We start from the raw sequence: 15,406 nt of genomic DNA, 5'->3' as shown, positions 1-15,406 counted from the left end.
AGCCTTCGCGAGGGAAAACGGGCCAGCGAAGACCGAGCTTGCCCGGTGTGTCACGGAAGAGCACTGAAAAGGAGCGCTCAGCAGTTCAGCCGATGGAGATGCAGAGATGAGAAACGGCGCTTTGTTGAATTTCGACCTTTCGTTTTCAGGCTTCCTCAACCTCGACCCTGCAGATGTTTTTGGCCTACAACTCCCATGATCCCTAGCTAGCAGGACCAGTTTTCAGGGATGATGGGAATTGTAGTCTCCAAACAGCTGGAGGGCCGAGGTTGAGGAAGCCTGGACGTCGTTTTTTTTTAAAGCACACAGAGAGTAAAGTCCTAGTTGCAGTGCTTTGAAAAGCACCGTGGCCGCTCTCCACAATTGCAAAACCAAGCCGCTGAGGCATAATTATTTGGCACAACGGGGGTGAGGAGAGGTTCTGTGTTTCCAAAGCCTATGTGACAAGCAGATATTCAGCGGGCACACCTAACCGCCCAGCCCATGCACCTACATATAAAACATTCCGTTCTTCTGACAGGGAGGTGTCAAATGTGCACCTTCTTCTATTGATATTAAAAGACTGCTTAGTTAGCAGCCCTTCTCTGGCCCAGTATGTGCTAGTCCAAGCATTTCTAAGCTGGCTCCTATGAGCACAATGGCACTTGTGAAATTAGTGCCCCGGGGCAGAGGGCCTAATCTCTGAGCTTTCTTTAAAGTCAGTCTCAAGCCCCCCCTAGAAACAATGTTATGAAGAAAAATTGGCAGGTACCCACCTAAGTGATTTTTATGAAATGAGACAGCCTGACTGCTCTCACTGTTTTTAGCCAATGAATGATGTCAGATGATTGGTAAGTGATTTGTTTGAACACCAGAGAATAGTAATCCCTGTGGCCCTAAAGAGTTGTTGTTTTCCTCTTGTCTGCTTCTGTCTTTTGTTCTAGTCTTTGGAATCCATGTAGTTTGTCCTTCCTCTCTCACAAGCAATCAGGATGCATCTTTCCTATGGTAGGTTTGTCTGAGATCACCCTAGAAGTTATGCAAATACACAGTAAGTATGGGCGGATATTTTAAGGAAATCAGACCTGAGTGCTCACTGGAAGGACAGATCGTGAAGTTGAGGCTCCAATACTTTGGCCACCTCATGAGAAGAGAAGACTCCCTGGAAAAGACCCTGATGTTGGGAAAGATGGAGGGCACAAGGAGAAGGGGACGACAGAGGATGAGATGGTTGGATAGTGTTCTCGAAGCTACAAACATGAGCCTGACCAAACTGCGGGAGGCGGTGGAAGACAGGAGTGCCTGGCGTGCTCTGGTCCATGGGGTCACGAAGAGTCGGACACGACTAAACGACTAAACAACAACAACATGGGCGGATATTAAAGATTTCAGCCTCCCCACAAAAGGCAAATGTGAAAATTTTGACTGTCCTGCTCTGGATAAAATATTGCAGCTTTACCTTCGCATGCAGTATCTTCAATGACATTCAACTATCAGCCTAATTATAAACATATTTTACTCTGAATAAAGGCCAGTACTAAGCTTGAGACTGAATTGCCTAGACACCAGTAACAATAGGAACATTTCAATCCACAATTGAAATTAGGAGTCTCAGATTGTTGTCGCGTCCAGAAAATCCAATCATAAGTGCCAGCAGTACACTTGGAGCTGCGGAAAGAACAAAAGTAGAATATACCGGTATATTGAGCCAAGGATTCACTGGAAGACCTTGAGATAACTTCATTTTCCAGATTCAGCATCAGCATCCCCTTCCTCTGCAATACAGAGGTAAGAATAATGGCCTATGACGTCATACAATTGTAACAGTTACCAATATATTTGCTCTTTGAACACCTAAAACAAACTACTGTATAGTTAACTGAATTTTAATGTTAATCCAAGCATGATAAGCTCAATAGGGTGGGGGTGCTGGTGTTTCTTCCCTCCCTCCCCTAAAACCACACAGAGAACTTATTTACTATTGTTTTAAGTTTCAAAGGTGCTAGAAGCTTTTTGCTATTCACAAACTCAAAAGCATTTACTTTCTTCTGCCATCTGATGGATGCATGCTATAACTACAGGTCCGGGAGAGGACAAATCCTTCTGTTTAATGAGGCATTTTTACAGCACGATCCTAAAGATGTTAATAAACATCTAGCATTCTAGCAGCAATACTGCCTGGTCCTGTGGTGTTATGTATTCCCACATCCATTTAAATATGTGTTCTTAAATGTACCTAACTCTGCACAGTATCAAAGCTTTAATTGTATTGTTGTTGGCATCTGTCTGTCTCAAGAGACGTAGTGTGCCTCCCGGGGTGAAGTCAAACTGCTGCATTAGCAGCACTGAAGTGACCTCCCCAGGGTGTAAGCCTGGGCAGTGTGTATGGTGGTCCTGGACTGCCCAGATGACAAGACCCTCCTCTTGACTTCACTGATGTGGATCAAAGTAAAGCAGAGCAATACATTTGGGACCAGCTGGGCTGCAGGAATTGCTGGAAGGAGGCATACAAGGCGCCATCCAGTCTTCTTAGGGACTTCACTTCGGATCTGTGTAGAGTTTACTCCTTAGTCTTCTAATCCCCCAAAGATATCCTGCGAGGCAGTGGAGGTTTAGGATCAGTTTTCCTTCTCCCAGGTGGTCTACCTTCCCAGGTTGATGAGCTCCATCTGCCCCTCACTTCCCTCTACAGCATGTGCAGTAACCATTTTCTTAATCATTGGCCCCACTACTGGTCTCTTTGCATGCAGGGAAGACACAATGGCTACCCTCACCTGGTTTAGCCAGACAGTCAAAGCCATTCCTGGACCGCTGTCACACACCAACAGCTTTTAGGAGTCACAGGTGAGAGCTGGGTGCAGGGTGGGGACCAAAGGTGGACAACTACCCCAGAAGCACAGCATGTCCCCCACCAGAAGTACTACCTCTCCCCTAACACTCCATACACCCCAACTATGTAAGCATCAGTAATCTTTAATGCTTCTGATGGTCTAATACGTTGTATCTAGAGCTGAGATCCTAGCTAGCTTATGACTGGACATGTGATTTCCTACCTATAAATTACCCTCTCCATCCTCTTAAACACTGTGAAACCCAAGGATGATAAATGTGAATGGCAGCCAATGTAGTGCTACTTGTTCTCTGTGGAGATATTCCATGCTAAAGGTTCATGGAGAACAGAAAGGTTCTGATGGCTCAAGTTCAATAAACCATAGGAAACAACAAATCTCTACTAATTCTATCATTTTCCCTGATCACAAATTACTCTGAAGGAGTTAATTCCTCATACAAATTTAATCTTTCTACCAATGCATTATAATTTTCAAGTAAATTATGATGGATCATTGGAAAAGTTTAACATCAGTGATAACCATACGCATAAATGAGTAGAAGCAAAACCACGTAAGAACAACTTGCAAGCACTGTGAAATACCATTCAATAAACACAGTATCTCAAAGCACTGAATGGGTGTCATAATGGATAAGTCATTGTTTACGGCATACTAAGTCAATCACAGTACTTTCTACATGGTGTTTTTAACAGTAATGTACTGTTTGCACTGCCACACGGTGAGGTATAAGCTATAATTATTCCTCCCTGTTTTATCTGCAGAATGAGAAGCAGTAGATTCCCCATAGGCCCATGCAATACATGCAGAAGGATGGAGGATTCAGAAAGGAGGCAAGTTATATAAGAGGACATGATGTGTTACAGCAGTAGTCCTCAACCTCTGGGACCCACGTATGAGGTTTTAGTGGCACATGTGTGACCCACCTTAGGTGAGGTATGGGTCCTGGCCCCACCAATTCCTGAACCATCTTGCTCAAGGAGAACTTCCGTAAGTAAATTAAGACCATACTATTGGTCAAGTGCATACAGTGCTAGGAGCATATCAATGTGAACTCATCCTTAGGTTCACATTTATAGAGTCAAGCTGGTATATGTAATTGAAAATGAGGGGAAATCATTTTGAGACATGTTAGCGTACTATACATTTCTGTGGGAAATGTTACACAAGAACAGAGAATAACCCGCTGTAACAGTATGCTGCTAGTGTATAGCGGCAAGCATAATGAACTGGCAGCTGTATTACTTGGGAAAGCAAGTTTTCTAACAAAGGAATTAAGGCTGAAGGGTAATTCCCAAGGATAAAATTATTACTGATGTTAAAAGGCATAAGCCCAATTCTGTTTACTCTGCAATGTTATCTCATGGTGCTCAATGACACTTATTTCCAGGCATGAATATGCAGCTTCAGTGTCAGGGAATTGCAGCAAGCATACATATGTTTACCCAACTAGAAATCTTAGGATATTTGTAGTACAGAAATACTAACCTACCATGAGTAGTTCAGCAAGGTTGTATACAAAGCTGAATTTTCTGTGATTGCACAGGAACAAAACACAACATTGAGAAAGAAGAGTATCCTGGCCGAAAACTCAGGAGGAAGATGGTATTGAGAATTTCTCGTAATGAAGCCTTCAATACCCTCTTGCACAAGCCCTACCCTTCATTGGAGCTTCTGGCCCCAGATGGTAATGTGATGTAATGTCTGAAAAGGGTTCCCCATGTCAGCTCTATGACAGGCATGTACACAGAACTATACAAAGCCGATAACAAAGTTTTTCATGCAAGTTGTAAATGTGAACTTTCTTCGTCCAACAGCAATGTGAATCTTTGCTCCTGAATTACTTTGACCTGAATGTAGTGCTATGCATCTTGAGCTGTAAAACCAAGGTTGTAACTCTCCTCTTAGCATGAAGGGAGGTTGGATGAGTGAACAGAAGAGAAGGGACACGTTCTATATCCCTTTTTGTTATCCAGGTTTTTTGAATATTTTTACTGGATTGTCAGAAATTCCAGCTTTAATTCTACGCAAGACTAAAATCACGAACTTCTTTTGAAGGTTTTGTCATTTGAGCATTACCCTACCTGTGCATTCAGTATCAAAATGTGTGTACCAACCAATTTTTATGGCAAAAGAAATCTGTATTCAGAGAACACATCAGACCTGCATTACTCATTCAGCTAATGATTGTGTTATATTGGAACTCACAAAAAATACTTTGCTAGGCTCTTTCCACTGTATTGCACCAAAGAAAAACAAAATTAATGGGACGTTGGTTAAGAGGGTCTCACACGTATGCTACGTTGCTTGTTTATAACAGACCATTTTTTGTATTTGTCACAGAATACTATTGGCCATGCAGAATCTTCCTTTTCCCAGTGCTATATGTTCAGCTCTTAGGGTGCACTGACCAAATTTTACCAAGTCTCATTAGCCTCCACATAGCTGAAATCCAGTTGACGTTTCAGAGCTGAAATGACTGCAAAGAAGTTGTCATTGGCAGAGACCTGGTTCTAGCAATAAGCTTTAAGGGATATAGATCAAGAAGTCTTGTTACCAGATATTTTGCTGTTTGAATATCCATGCATTTTCTCCCCAGCAGGAAAGAAGAGAATCTACTTCTATCTTTAGTCAACCTCATTCTCGTCTCCCTTACTAGTAACATGGTCTTGAATAACATGCCAGCTAAGTGAATTTTTTTAGTATAAAGGCTGAGGAATTGCCTAATTTTTTTCTCCCAAGTTAGTGGAAACTTTTAATGTGATGGGTAATTGGATAGAATAAAGACTTAACATAAACATCAATTGCTAGGTAAATCATTTAACCAGAGCATGGGTCCCTTTCAACTTCCTACTAGGTCACTTTCCAGCAGTAAAGCATCAAGTACCTGCAAAATCAGAGGGTGAAGGTGCATATACTTACTTCCCACTCCTCCTAGTTCATACTGACAATGGCCAAAGGTAGGTTCCTACCTGCTCCATTTTTCTCCCAAGGAAGAGCTGGTCACACAAGGAGCAGTTTTCCACATGATGAAATTTCCACATGATGAAATTTTATTCCTCTTATTTGAGATGTCATTGTCTCAATACATATTATTAGACATGCTTTCTAGCACTAATTGCTGCCATTGGGAGTATTTAGAAATTCCATGCAGGCCTGTTTGACTGCAATATCAGCTGACAGCATTTATTGGTTTGATATAAGCCACCTTTGGTACCACAGGTAAATGCGAGGGTGGGACACACACCTACAAGTTTGCCCCTTCACTGCTAGCTCCATGTGATTACTTGAATGAAATGTACTCTTCACATACTTCTTTCTCCACCACAAAATGTACTTTGTCCATAATGTAGTTTTCCTAATGTGCAATTTGAAAGACTACAGGATTTTAACACAAGATATATAATTGTGTTCTTGGACAGTATCTTTAGGAATACTATATATAAAATCATTTTCCTAATGACTGGCTATTCTGCGGTTTGTCAATCTATGCAGAGAAAAAAGAATGCAAATATTGCTGCTGAAGTGATGTATTTGACAATTCTACAGTTTAAATGATACAGCAATTAACTTTGTATAATACAGTTGTGGTACAATAGTCAATGTTCAGCTTTTATTCTTCCACATTTGCCTCTGTAATGTTAATTTGTACTATGTATCTGAAAAATAAACCCCAAACAAAAAACTTCAGCCAAACTCCCCTTCCTCCTCCAGCTTTATTGATAGTTTAAAATTACATTTCTATATTCTAGGACTTCAATTGCTTTTACCATCTGACTTTAAAAACTGATTACAAGCAAATGAAACTCAACAGTTGTCTAAGTGATATAGTATACAAAAATAACATCTTGATTTCTGTGAAAATGCATTTCTTTGCAAGTCCTGAATAGCTCCAAATTGTGTATGCTCTAAAGCACTGATGTTCTGGGTTTGATTTAATTTGAAATATTTAATGTTTCCCATTACCTTGTTATCTCATATTAGACATTCACTTATTGTATTACTGTTACTTCAGTTCTCGATTTCTCCCTCACTCTTGTGGCCATTAACAGGCATGTGCATTGTTTTATTTATCCCACTTAGCTATATGCTCTAGGTAAGGCCTGATACAGATACTCGGTGTTATAACAGTTATTGAGGTCAGATAATCCAAGGCCATTATTGTAATTAGTTACTGTGGAAGTTCAGACACTTCCAGTTTGTTTTCCTCCTGCATATGATCACTTCCATGGAACCCAGGGAGGCTTTGCTGGTCTGACTTAACTCTTTCCACTCATCCATCCCTATTCACCAGTGGCACGGAAAGGGGGTTCTTTAACAAAGCATTATACATAACACCTCTACCAAACTAAACATAAACATTTTTGTAGTTAAATGCAGAAAGTCGATTTTTCCACCCCTTTCCTCCTTTTACACGGCAAGTAAAGCTCACTGGCCTGGGAATAGCCTCTATCTGCCAACCTTTGGCCAGTGAAGAGGATTCAGAGAAAAATAATACAACCATCAATCAGAAAAAGGAGGGGCGACAAAGGAAAACAGTTAAGCTGTAGCCTCAATTGTGCATTCCCGTGCAAGGTGTCCTGACTCGCCACAACGATAGCAGTTGACTTCGCTAGTCTTGCTGCAGTTGATGGCTACATGGCCAGTTTCACCACACCTGCAATCAGACAGGACAGAACTTCAGTCCCACACACAAAGAACATCCATAGAAACACTACTGTATAGTATTCGGGACATTGCAGACATGATTCCTATGTCCCATGTTTTCAGCTTCTTCACAAAATAAACTCATTCTACACTTGTACAGTCATACCCTTACTGAAACCTAGTTGACCCTAAAAACTTTGGAGTTTACCCAAGTGAGCAATGAGGTATTAGCAACTTGAGAAGTTACAAATCACGAGTTCTATGATAAGAGCACAAAATAATTTAATGGGACACAGAAAGAAAATCAATAAACAAATTTTATTACGGTAGAAACCGTTGCAAAAAAAATAATCCAAATGTTAACTAACCCCATATATTTTATTGTAAATACACAATTTGTTTATAAGAGACCTAAAGGTCAGCATAATGGGATTAATATTCACATTTGTTGATTTACCTATAGCATTTCACTTTGGTGCAGTCCTTTTGGATGTGTCCAAATTCCCCACAAGAATAGCACTTCTGCTCATCTGCATGGTCACAGTCGCGAGCCAAGTGGCCAGGTTTGCCACAGTTGTAGCAGCACTGCTCTCTCTCTCTCTTGGGCTCTTTGCAGTCCTTAGCAATATGGCCACCTCTACCGCAGTTATAGCAGGCTTCCACAATAAGAAAAAGGAGACAAACAAGACTATAAAACCTGGAGAGAGTTGCAGAATATGTGCTTAACATTGTGTTACGTCCCATAATTAACTGGCAATGATTCTCCCCATCCAAACTTTAGAAATACTTACCATCCTCCTGAAGATCACAATCCTTGGCAAGATGACCAGATTCACCACAGCGATAACAGATGTCTGGGAGTGATGATGACATAAACTGGAAGCCTATTTAGAAAGATAAAGCCATTTAACAATTCAGTGGTGGTACTACATGTACCATAGTTAAATCACATAATGGGACAAAAAAGAGCATACCCATTTCTTTTTGCTCAATCTATTGCACTGTAAATAGCAACAAAATTAAAGCAGCTGTGTAAATAAGCCCACAAAAAAACAGTCAGTCAGTAAAAAAACCAAACCAAACCAATCATGACATCTCCCAGAGATACTGGCAGAGAAGGAATGACTCTGCTCACCCCTTCCATTGCATTTCCGCTATTGTGTTGGAGGAAAACTTTTCTTCCCCTGTGGCTCTTTTCAAAACCTAAAGGACTAGGTGATCAGTCCCTCCTGCCACATATCTATTTATTCACCTACATGGAATTCCTAGCAGCTGTGGCTAGGCTACCAAATGAGTTGTTAAAAGAGACTAACTAATGTTTACTTTCAATTTGTACAATTTGCTTTGGGGATGGGAAAATACCTCTGCCACGGCTTCGCATTCCACGCCCGCGACCCATTCCAGTAGGGCACTCCCGAGCCCAATGGCCAGTACGCCCACATTTGAAGCACTCGTTGCTGCTCATTGCTGCAATTAGGTTACCTAAGAAAGAGGGGAGATGTTGTTAGAACAATGTATTTATATAATAATATTTACAAGAGCTGAAGTACTTGATGCCAACTTGTAAACTACCTATAAATACTGTTCAAATGTAAACTGCTTTCATTTTTCACAGTATTGACACAACTTAACCCAAAATTTCTAATAATACAGCATATTAAGTCCAATGGCTATACTCTAAACCTAACATGGAGGATAACATCCAACTCTACCTGTTACAAATTACTGTTGTGAACCTCACTTTCCTTTATCTGACTTTGCTCATGTACTAATTTCATTATTTACATTTACATACCATCATTCTTTTGGCATTATCTCATCTTCCATACAAGGAGCCCAAGCAATGTAACAGTTCTCCACCCTTCCCTTTATTCCCAAGAGCTCAGGGGATGTTTCTTCTCCACCCAGTAAGATCTTTATCTGCTACCAATGTGGGCAGCATGTGAGCAGGGTTGAATAGCCAATACAATTCATATGAATCAAAAACTAGCACCTAAGCCCTTCCTGTCACATTTTAAGAGTCAGCTCCTTCCTATTAAGTTATTTGGCACATTTTTGCTGGAACTCAGGGGTACAGATGTCCATCTTTCAGCAGGCATCCTGTGAGAGTGTGTATTGAAATATGACATAGGCTGCTGTCAGCACCCAACTAGTGCCTCTTCCTCACTCTATACTGGCTCTGAGTTATCTTTTGTCTCCTTTGTTCCTCTTCCACCAGTTCTCCACTCAAGCCACAATTCTTCCCACATACTGCCTCATTTGGCCTTTCACATAAACCTCTTCCTATACCTTCTTATCCTTTCATTCATTCTAGTTCATTCATCTTCCCTCTGCTCCATTTAGGTATAGTCCACCCCCATAACTATTTTTCCAACACATAATTCCCCCCCCCCCCGGAACCACATGAAGTAAAAATCTCTGATGCATTATGGCACTTCCTTCCAAGTATATCCTATTACTTTTTCTTCTATCTACTTTTAAGATAAATCTCCCCTTCCTGCACCATTTCAATAACTCCAGAGAAGGCAAACAGGTGCACAGTATAATAATATAGACACCCATCTCTGTGTTAGAAAAAGCTTATATCCATGAACTATTAATAGCAGGTAAATTTTGTGCCTTGTAAAGCTACTGCCTGTTGCTAAATAAGAAATAACTCAGTACATTATAGCACTTGGGCAATTCATGAGTCATGTCCCACATACAGCCCTCACAGACCTACAATGTGATCCATCAGAGGCAATGTTTGAAATTCATCAGGCGCATTTTGCACCTGGTTATCAGCCACTTGCGACCATGTGAAGATGCCCAGGCACTAGGATGATGCCTGACACCTCCACCATCTGGAGGTGCATGCCTGGGGATCCTTGGATCTTTGTTTTCACACACCAGCAACACATCCTGTAGAATTCTATCTGTCATATTTTATCTGCAGAATCAGAATGAATTTCAGGAACCAAATGCTGTATTGAAAAATATGACTTTAGAGCAGTCTGGCTCCAAAATGGTAACTAGGAATTCTGTTTTGGCGACTGTAACCATAATTTAAGGAGCCATTTGGCACACAGCTTACACATCTGAGTTTCTAACAATGATCACAGGTGCCCAAGGCACCTGCCCCCAACATTTCCTGACCACCATCAGATTTTGCTGCCTTGGAGTAAGCTCAGTTGTGACGGGAAGCATCATCTTCATGTGCCTTCTACTCCTTGTAAATGGCAGAGAGCACTCATAGGAGATGGAAGATGCCTTTCTCCCCATCACAATCAATAAATAGTGAGAGTGTATGATAATAGCCCAGCCCTACACTGCGTTTGGCCATATCCAATGGCAAGTGGCTTAACTGTTCACCAATCTACATTATAGGAATATGCTCAAGTTCTCTAATACTCAGGGATAACATGGGAAGTAGACAGGATCAGATTTCCAACTCGCACTATGGTGAGAGGCACTCAGAATGCTTCTGAAATGCAGTGTGAAAGCAATGAAGAGAAAATTACCAGAAAATGATTATAAACACAATTTGATACCTTTCTGATGAAATCTTTATTGTCACTATGAAGCAATTATTTTACACCACATTTGGTGTAAAATTTGTACCACATTGTACCACATTTATCACAGTAGACTTTGCCCAGATTTTTCAGTTCTGCAAGTTAATAGCTGCCATTGAAAAGGTCAAGACCCAGCACAGCTTAGGACAGCTATGTCCAAAGTTTGTTTCAGGGACCTAATCCGGCCCGCCAGTTGGTTTAATCCGGCCCCTGTGGCAGTTTATTTCCTGGGGTAAAATCCTTTAAAAAGCTCAACAACTTTGGTCGGCCCTCCACTTCATCAAATCTGGCCCTCTTTGGAAAAAGTTTGGATACCACTGGCTTAGGAGCTCAGACAAGTATATTTAATTAATAGTTAGCTTTAACAGTTCAGCCAAAGGAACACTCCAACTAGGCAAGGCTTTTAAATAAATTATGTAGCTTGGGCATCTGTTTTTAAAACTGTTTTAGTTTTGGGGGTGCAATAACTTGTGCTTGTTATATTTACATTGTCTTTGATTTCATAGTTCTATGATTTATTTGTATTCAATTCTTCTCTTATTTAAGCAATTTAAGTCACCCAGATAACTTTTCTATGAGGCAGCATAAAAATGCTTTAAATGCCAAATAACATATGTTAAATTCCTAAAGGGCAACAGTATGAACCTGCTACAAACACTTAATAATCCTAGAACATTTTAAATGCAAATGAAATTATAGCAGCATAAGCAACTGAGACCTGCATCAATATAAACTTCATTGAGTACTATAAAGCGACCAGATCAGGGCATACACAAGTATGCCACTGCCTTACTTTCAGGGGACCTGCAGTTACCAAGTAGTGAAGAGCACCTGTTACACAAAATTCACAATTGTGCTGCAGCCAGGATTCAACTGGGAATTTGGTATTTAGTTATGATCTGCCCAAGCAGTAGCAACAGAATCAACAACGTGCAAGATTTCTATGTAGTTCTGGTTAATAATGCTCTGGTGCCACTTTTTAAGTCACCTGCTTTTTCAGGCTTCCACCTCCCAGATTGTTCCTTAGTAACTGACCTCTCCTTCAGAACACAGGCTGCTTGGCTCATTTGAACTCTTCCTCAGCCTATTCCTTTAAATAGTACTCAAGTGATACAGAATACTACAATAAAGTCCTTGGCTGTCTCCACTGGATTTTACACTGTCAAGTCCTCCAAGCACCGTGCTTGTTACTTAAAGCACCCAGCAGTGCATCACACTTTCGCAGAATGATCAGCGGTTCACACACGTCTCAAGGCTGCAAGCACACCCGCCTTGCTTGAGATCAAGTCCCACTGGAGCCAGCGGAGCTAGTTTTCCAACTGAGGGTCGGGCGCGCCACACTCGCCAATGGGCGGACAGCAGCACACGCCATCTTCGAGCGTCACAGACACGGCCGTGAATTACAATGGATCGGCTAAATAGCTGGCTCCTCTTGCGAGTTACTCAGCCGAACACGTGGAGGACGCGCGGGGAAGGCGGCGGCGGCGGCGACGCCATCGGAGACGAGCACCTTTCCCGAACTACCTAGAGGGCGGCCCCAGGCGGAACGCCTCGCTTTGAGGTCCCGAGCCTCCCCACGAGGACACACTCCCACGACGACACTGTTCTGGGGAGCGGCCGTGAGGGTGGGGGAGAAGAGAGAGCAGCCTCGCGTGCTGAGCGAAGGCCTCTTCTCCCTCCGCCTCACGATGTGTCCGCGTCCAACTCCAACCCTCGCGGCCCGTTTGAAATCTCACGCGCAGGCGCGCAGGGCCTGCACAGGGCCCAGACCAAACGAGCGCTTCTCGTGACGGGCAGGACCCGCCCGTCCCGTCTCCCTCCCGCGCGCGGGAGGTGGCCCCCGTCTCCTTCCCGGCCCAGAAGGCGGGAACGAGGAGCCCACCTACCTGCAACCGCCTCAGCCCTCCCGCAAGAGGGTCGACCACAGAGCGCCCTCAGCGAGCCCTTCTTCCCGTCTTCCTCAGAAACAACCGCGGCCGAGTACGGTGTTTTTTTCTTTTCCCGCGCAGTAGGCCGGAACGAGCCAGCGCCCTCCTTCCCTCACCCCGCCCAGAGAGCTTTTCTCCTCACTCAATCCCCCCCTCAAACTACGCCAACCCCGTCGGCCTACCTCGCCGAGGGTTACCTCTCTCTCGATTTCGGTTCTGTCGTCGGTTGAAGCTGGACCTCCCCCGCGCGGCGATGGACTCTCCCTGCTCCTGCTCTCCTGCCCCCCCTCTCCGCTGCTCCGCGTGCGCGCGACTTGACTTGGCCTCTCTCTCTTCCACCCGCTGCCGTTGAGTCCCTGCTGGCTGCGCCACACGCGGTTTGCACACGACCCCGCGCACCCTCCCTGCTGATGTGCGCACGGCTCCCTAATTCCGATCACCCCGGCCAATGGCCGCCCGCCGATTCTTCCGCGTGGCCTATCGACGACAGGGCTGGAAGGGACCAATCAGCACCGTGGATAGGGGGGAGGAGTCCGCCTACCGGAATCTCCTACGTTCATTCTCCCAGTGAGCCGAGGGGAGGGACGAAGAAAGGGAGTGGGCGGGAGGGGAGCGCGAGAAGAGGCGCTTTTCCCGCTCGCTGCCTTTCTCGGCCTCGGCTTTTCCGCGGGAGGCGCTCGCTCGTTCGCCGGCAGCCCTGTTGTCGCACCTGAATTGGGAAAGGCGGCGCCTCGCCGTCTTAGTGCGGCGTCGCGCTTCTGAGGGCTGCGGCAGGCGCTCCACGGGGTTGTTGAAAAATGTCGCAGCGTACAAAAATACACCAGGAGCGGCATCCATAGTTTTCCGCGTTACTTTTAAATTTCCCCTCAGGATGCCTGAAGGCTGCGCTCCTGCACACATTTTATCGGCAGGGAAGCCTAGTGGGCCTTAGTGAACCGCCCCAGATCTGTAGGTGAAGGGCGGTATACAATTTTTGATAACAAAATATAGAAAAGGCAAAGGATTGGGTTCCACAGTGTAACGTGCGAATGTCGCCAGCTCACGCCAGTTCGCAAACAGCATCGTGAAATTAATTTCACCAGTGAGAAACTGCAACTGGCTGAGACTCCCACGTCCAGTGAAAACTTGTTGACAAAGCCAAGATCTTCTGCCAGATACTCCATGAAACAGCAGTTAGGCAATGTCTTCTTAGCTTTGCCACTGCAGCTTATCATCTCGTATTTCCTTTTTTTGGAAAGGCATGTGGACTGAGTGGAACAAGTGAGTAACATTTGTAACACTTTTAGGCTGCAATCCTAGACTATCGTATGGATGGATAAGGGAGAATCTTAAGAGCAGCCAGCAGAGTTTGAGATATTTTTGCAGCAGCCAATCAACCAGCTGAACTGGAGAGCGGTTTCAAATAGAGGCGAGGGCTTGTCAATTCTATTGGCTACAGCAAAAACTTGCACACAACCAGAAGTACAGTACATGTATTTTACAACCCCTTCCATGTGAATAGGGTTGCCAGTGATTCTGGCTTTGCTGTGCAGATAAGTGCAGAAAGGGCACAAGTTTGGGGGATGACAACACATGGGGTATGTTTCAGCAAATTCTTACAAAAGCAAAAATGAGGCCCAGGAGCAGCAGCTAATCAGCACTTTAGGGTTCCCTTATTGCCCTAGTGATTCTCTGAAAGTGCAGAAAGATTTAAAGCATTTTGTAAAGGATGGTGTGGTTTTTTGGGGGGTGGGGGTTTAAAGTCCTCTTCAGTGCAATTATACTTATCTGTTGAATTCTATATAAGGATAGTATGCAGTTTTAGGGAGTGAGTCATGTGGATGACATTTGGGCAGACAGAAATGATACCACTAAAAGAAAGATTTACTCAAATAGATGATCAATAAATAAATTAGTTAAACCTCATGTTACTAAATTTCCACATACATTTGAATAAAAATATAAAGACAATTTAGCTCCATCAGCTTAGCTGAGGAGCTGTAGTGCTTTGCATATTTTTATATACTAAAAATAGTCCTGGTCTCATTTTAGAAGCATGAGAAATCACAAGCAGAGGGTTAGTAGCAGAATCAGAAAAGGGTGCATAGCTGGGAGTTTTAAAAAGTAGACGTCTCTAGAAGTGAGTAGTGGATTAAAAAGTTAAGTGAATATTATCTATAGTTTGGGTTAGAAGAACTTTAATTACATAATATTTATTTCAAACCTTGTTTTTGTATTTTAAAGTGTACCAGTTTTCAAATACATACTGGGAAAAGTCAACAAATTTTAAAATCTAAAAATAACAATCAAATTAACCACTGGCACTCTAGCTGTCTCAACGATTGTTTCATTGCCCACAGCTCCAGGGAAAACTACAGGGCTGTCCAGGCTCCATGCAATTGGAGAGGGCGCTTCGGAGTCAGACAGTCGATAGCCCTGGTTAACTCCACATTCCAGCGGAATCACCAGG

General features: G+C 43.3%; 1 protein-coding gene and 1 long non-coding RNA gene across 7 annotated transcripts; one reads left to right on the top strand and one right to left on the bottom strand.

The window, feature by feature from the left end:
- The first annotated feature begins 2,719 nt into the window (after nucleotides 1-2,719).
- Nucleotides 2,720-6,518, top strand: LOC114591645 (uncharacterized). The gene is made up of 2 exons (XR_003705307.2): nucleotides 2,720-2,823; nucleotides 3,593-6,518. It is a non-coding gene; the product is annotated as an uncharacterized LOC114591645 (long non-coding RNA).
- CNBP (CCHC-type zinc finger nucleic acid binding protein) lies at nucleotides 6,343-13,306 on the bottom strand. Of its 6 annotated transcripts, none has more exons than XM_077924846.1 (5): nucleotides 13,155-13,306; nucleotides 8,838-8,957; nucleotides 8,268-8,359; nucleotides 7,933-8,135; nucleotides 6,343-7,485 (listed from the first exon to the last, which is right to left on the bottom strand). In XM_077924846.1, exons 2-5 carry the CDS (start codon nucleotides 8,938-8,940, stop codon nucleotides 7,368-7,370), a joined length of 516 nt encoding a protein of 171 aa, XP_077780972.1. In that variant the 5' UTR covers nucleotides 8,941-8,957; nucleotides 13,155-13,306; the 3' UTR covers nucleotides 6,343-7,367. The 6 variants fall into 6 exon arrangements, with proteins under 6 accessions (XP_077780972.1, XP_077780975.1, XP_028574778.1 ...); XM_077924849.1 differs by having other exon boundaries at nucleotides 7,933-8,172; nucleotides 8,267-8,359; nucleotides 13,140-13,304; XM_028718945.2 differs by having other exon boundaries at nucleotides 7,933-8,131; nucleotides 8,267-8,359; nucleotides 13,140-13,301.
- Nucleotides 13,307-15,406: the final 2,100 nt, after the last annotated feature.

This window comes from Podarcis muralis, chromosome 2 (genome assembly GCF_964188315.1).
Source record: "Podarcis muralis chromosome 2, rPodMur119.hap1.1, whole genome shotgun sequence".
NCBI lineage: Eukaryota > Metazoa > Chordata > Lepidosauria > Squamata > Lacertidae > Podarcis > Podarcis muralis.
This window is presented reverse-complemented; position numbering and strand designations above follow the sequence as displayed.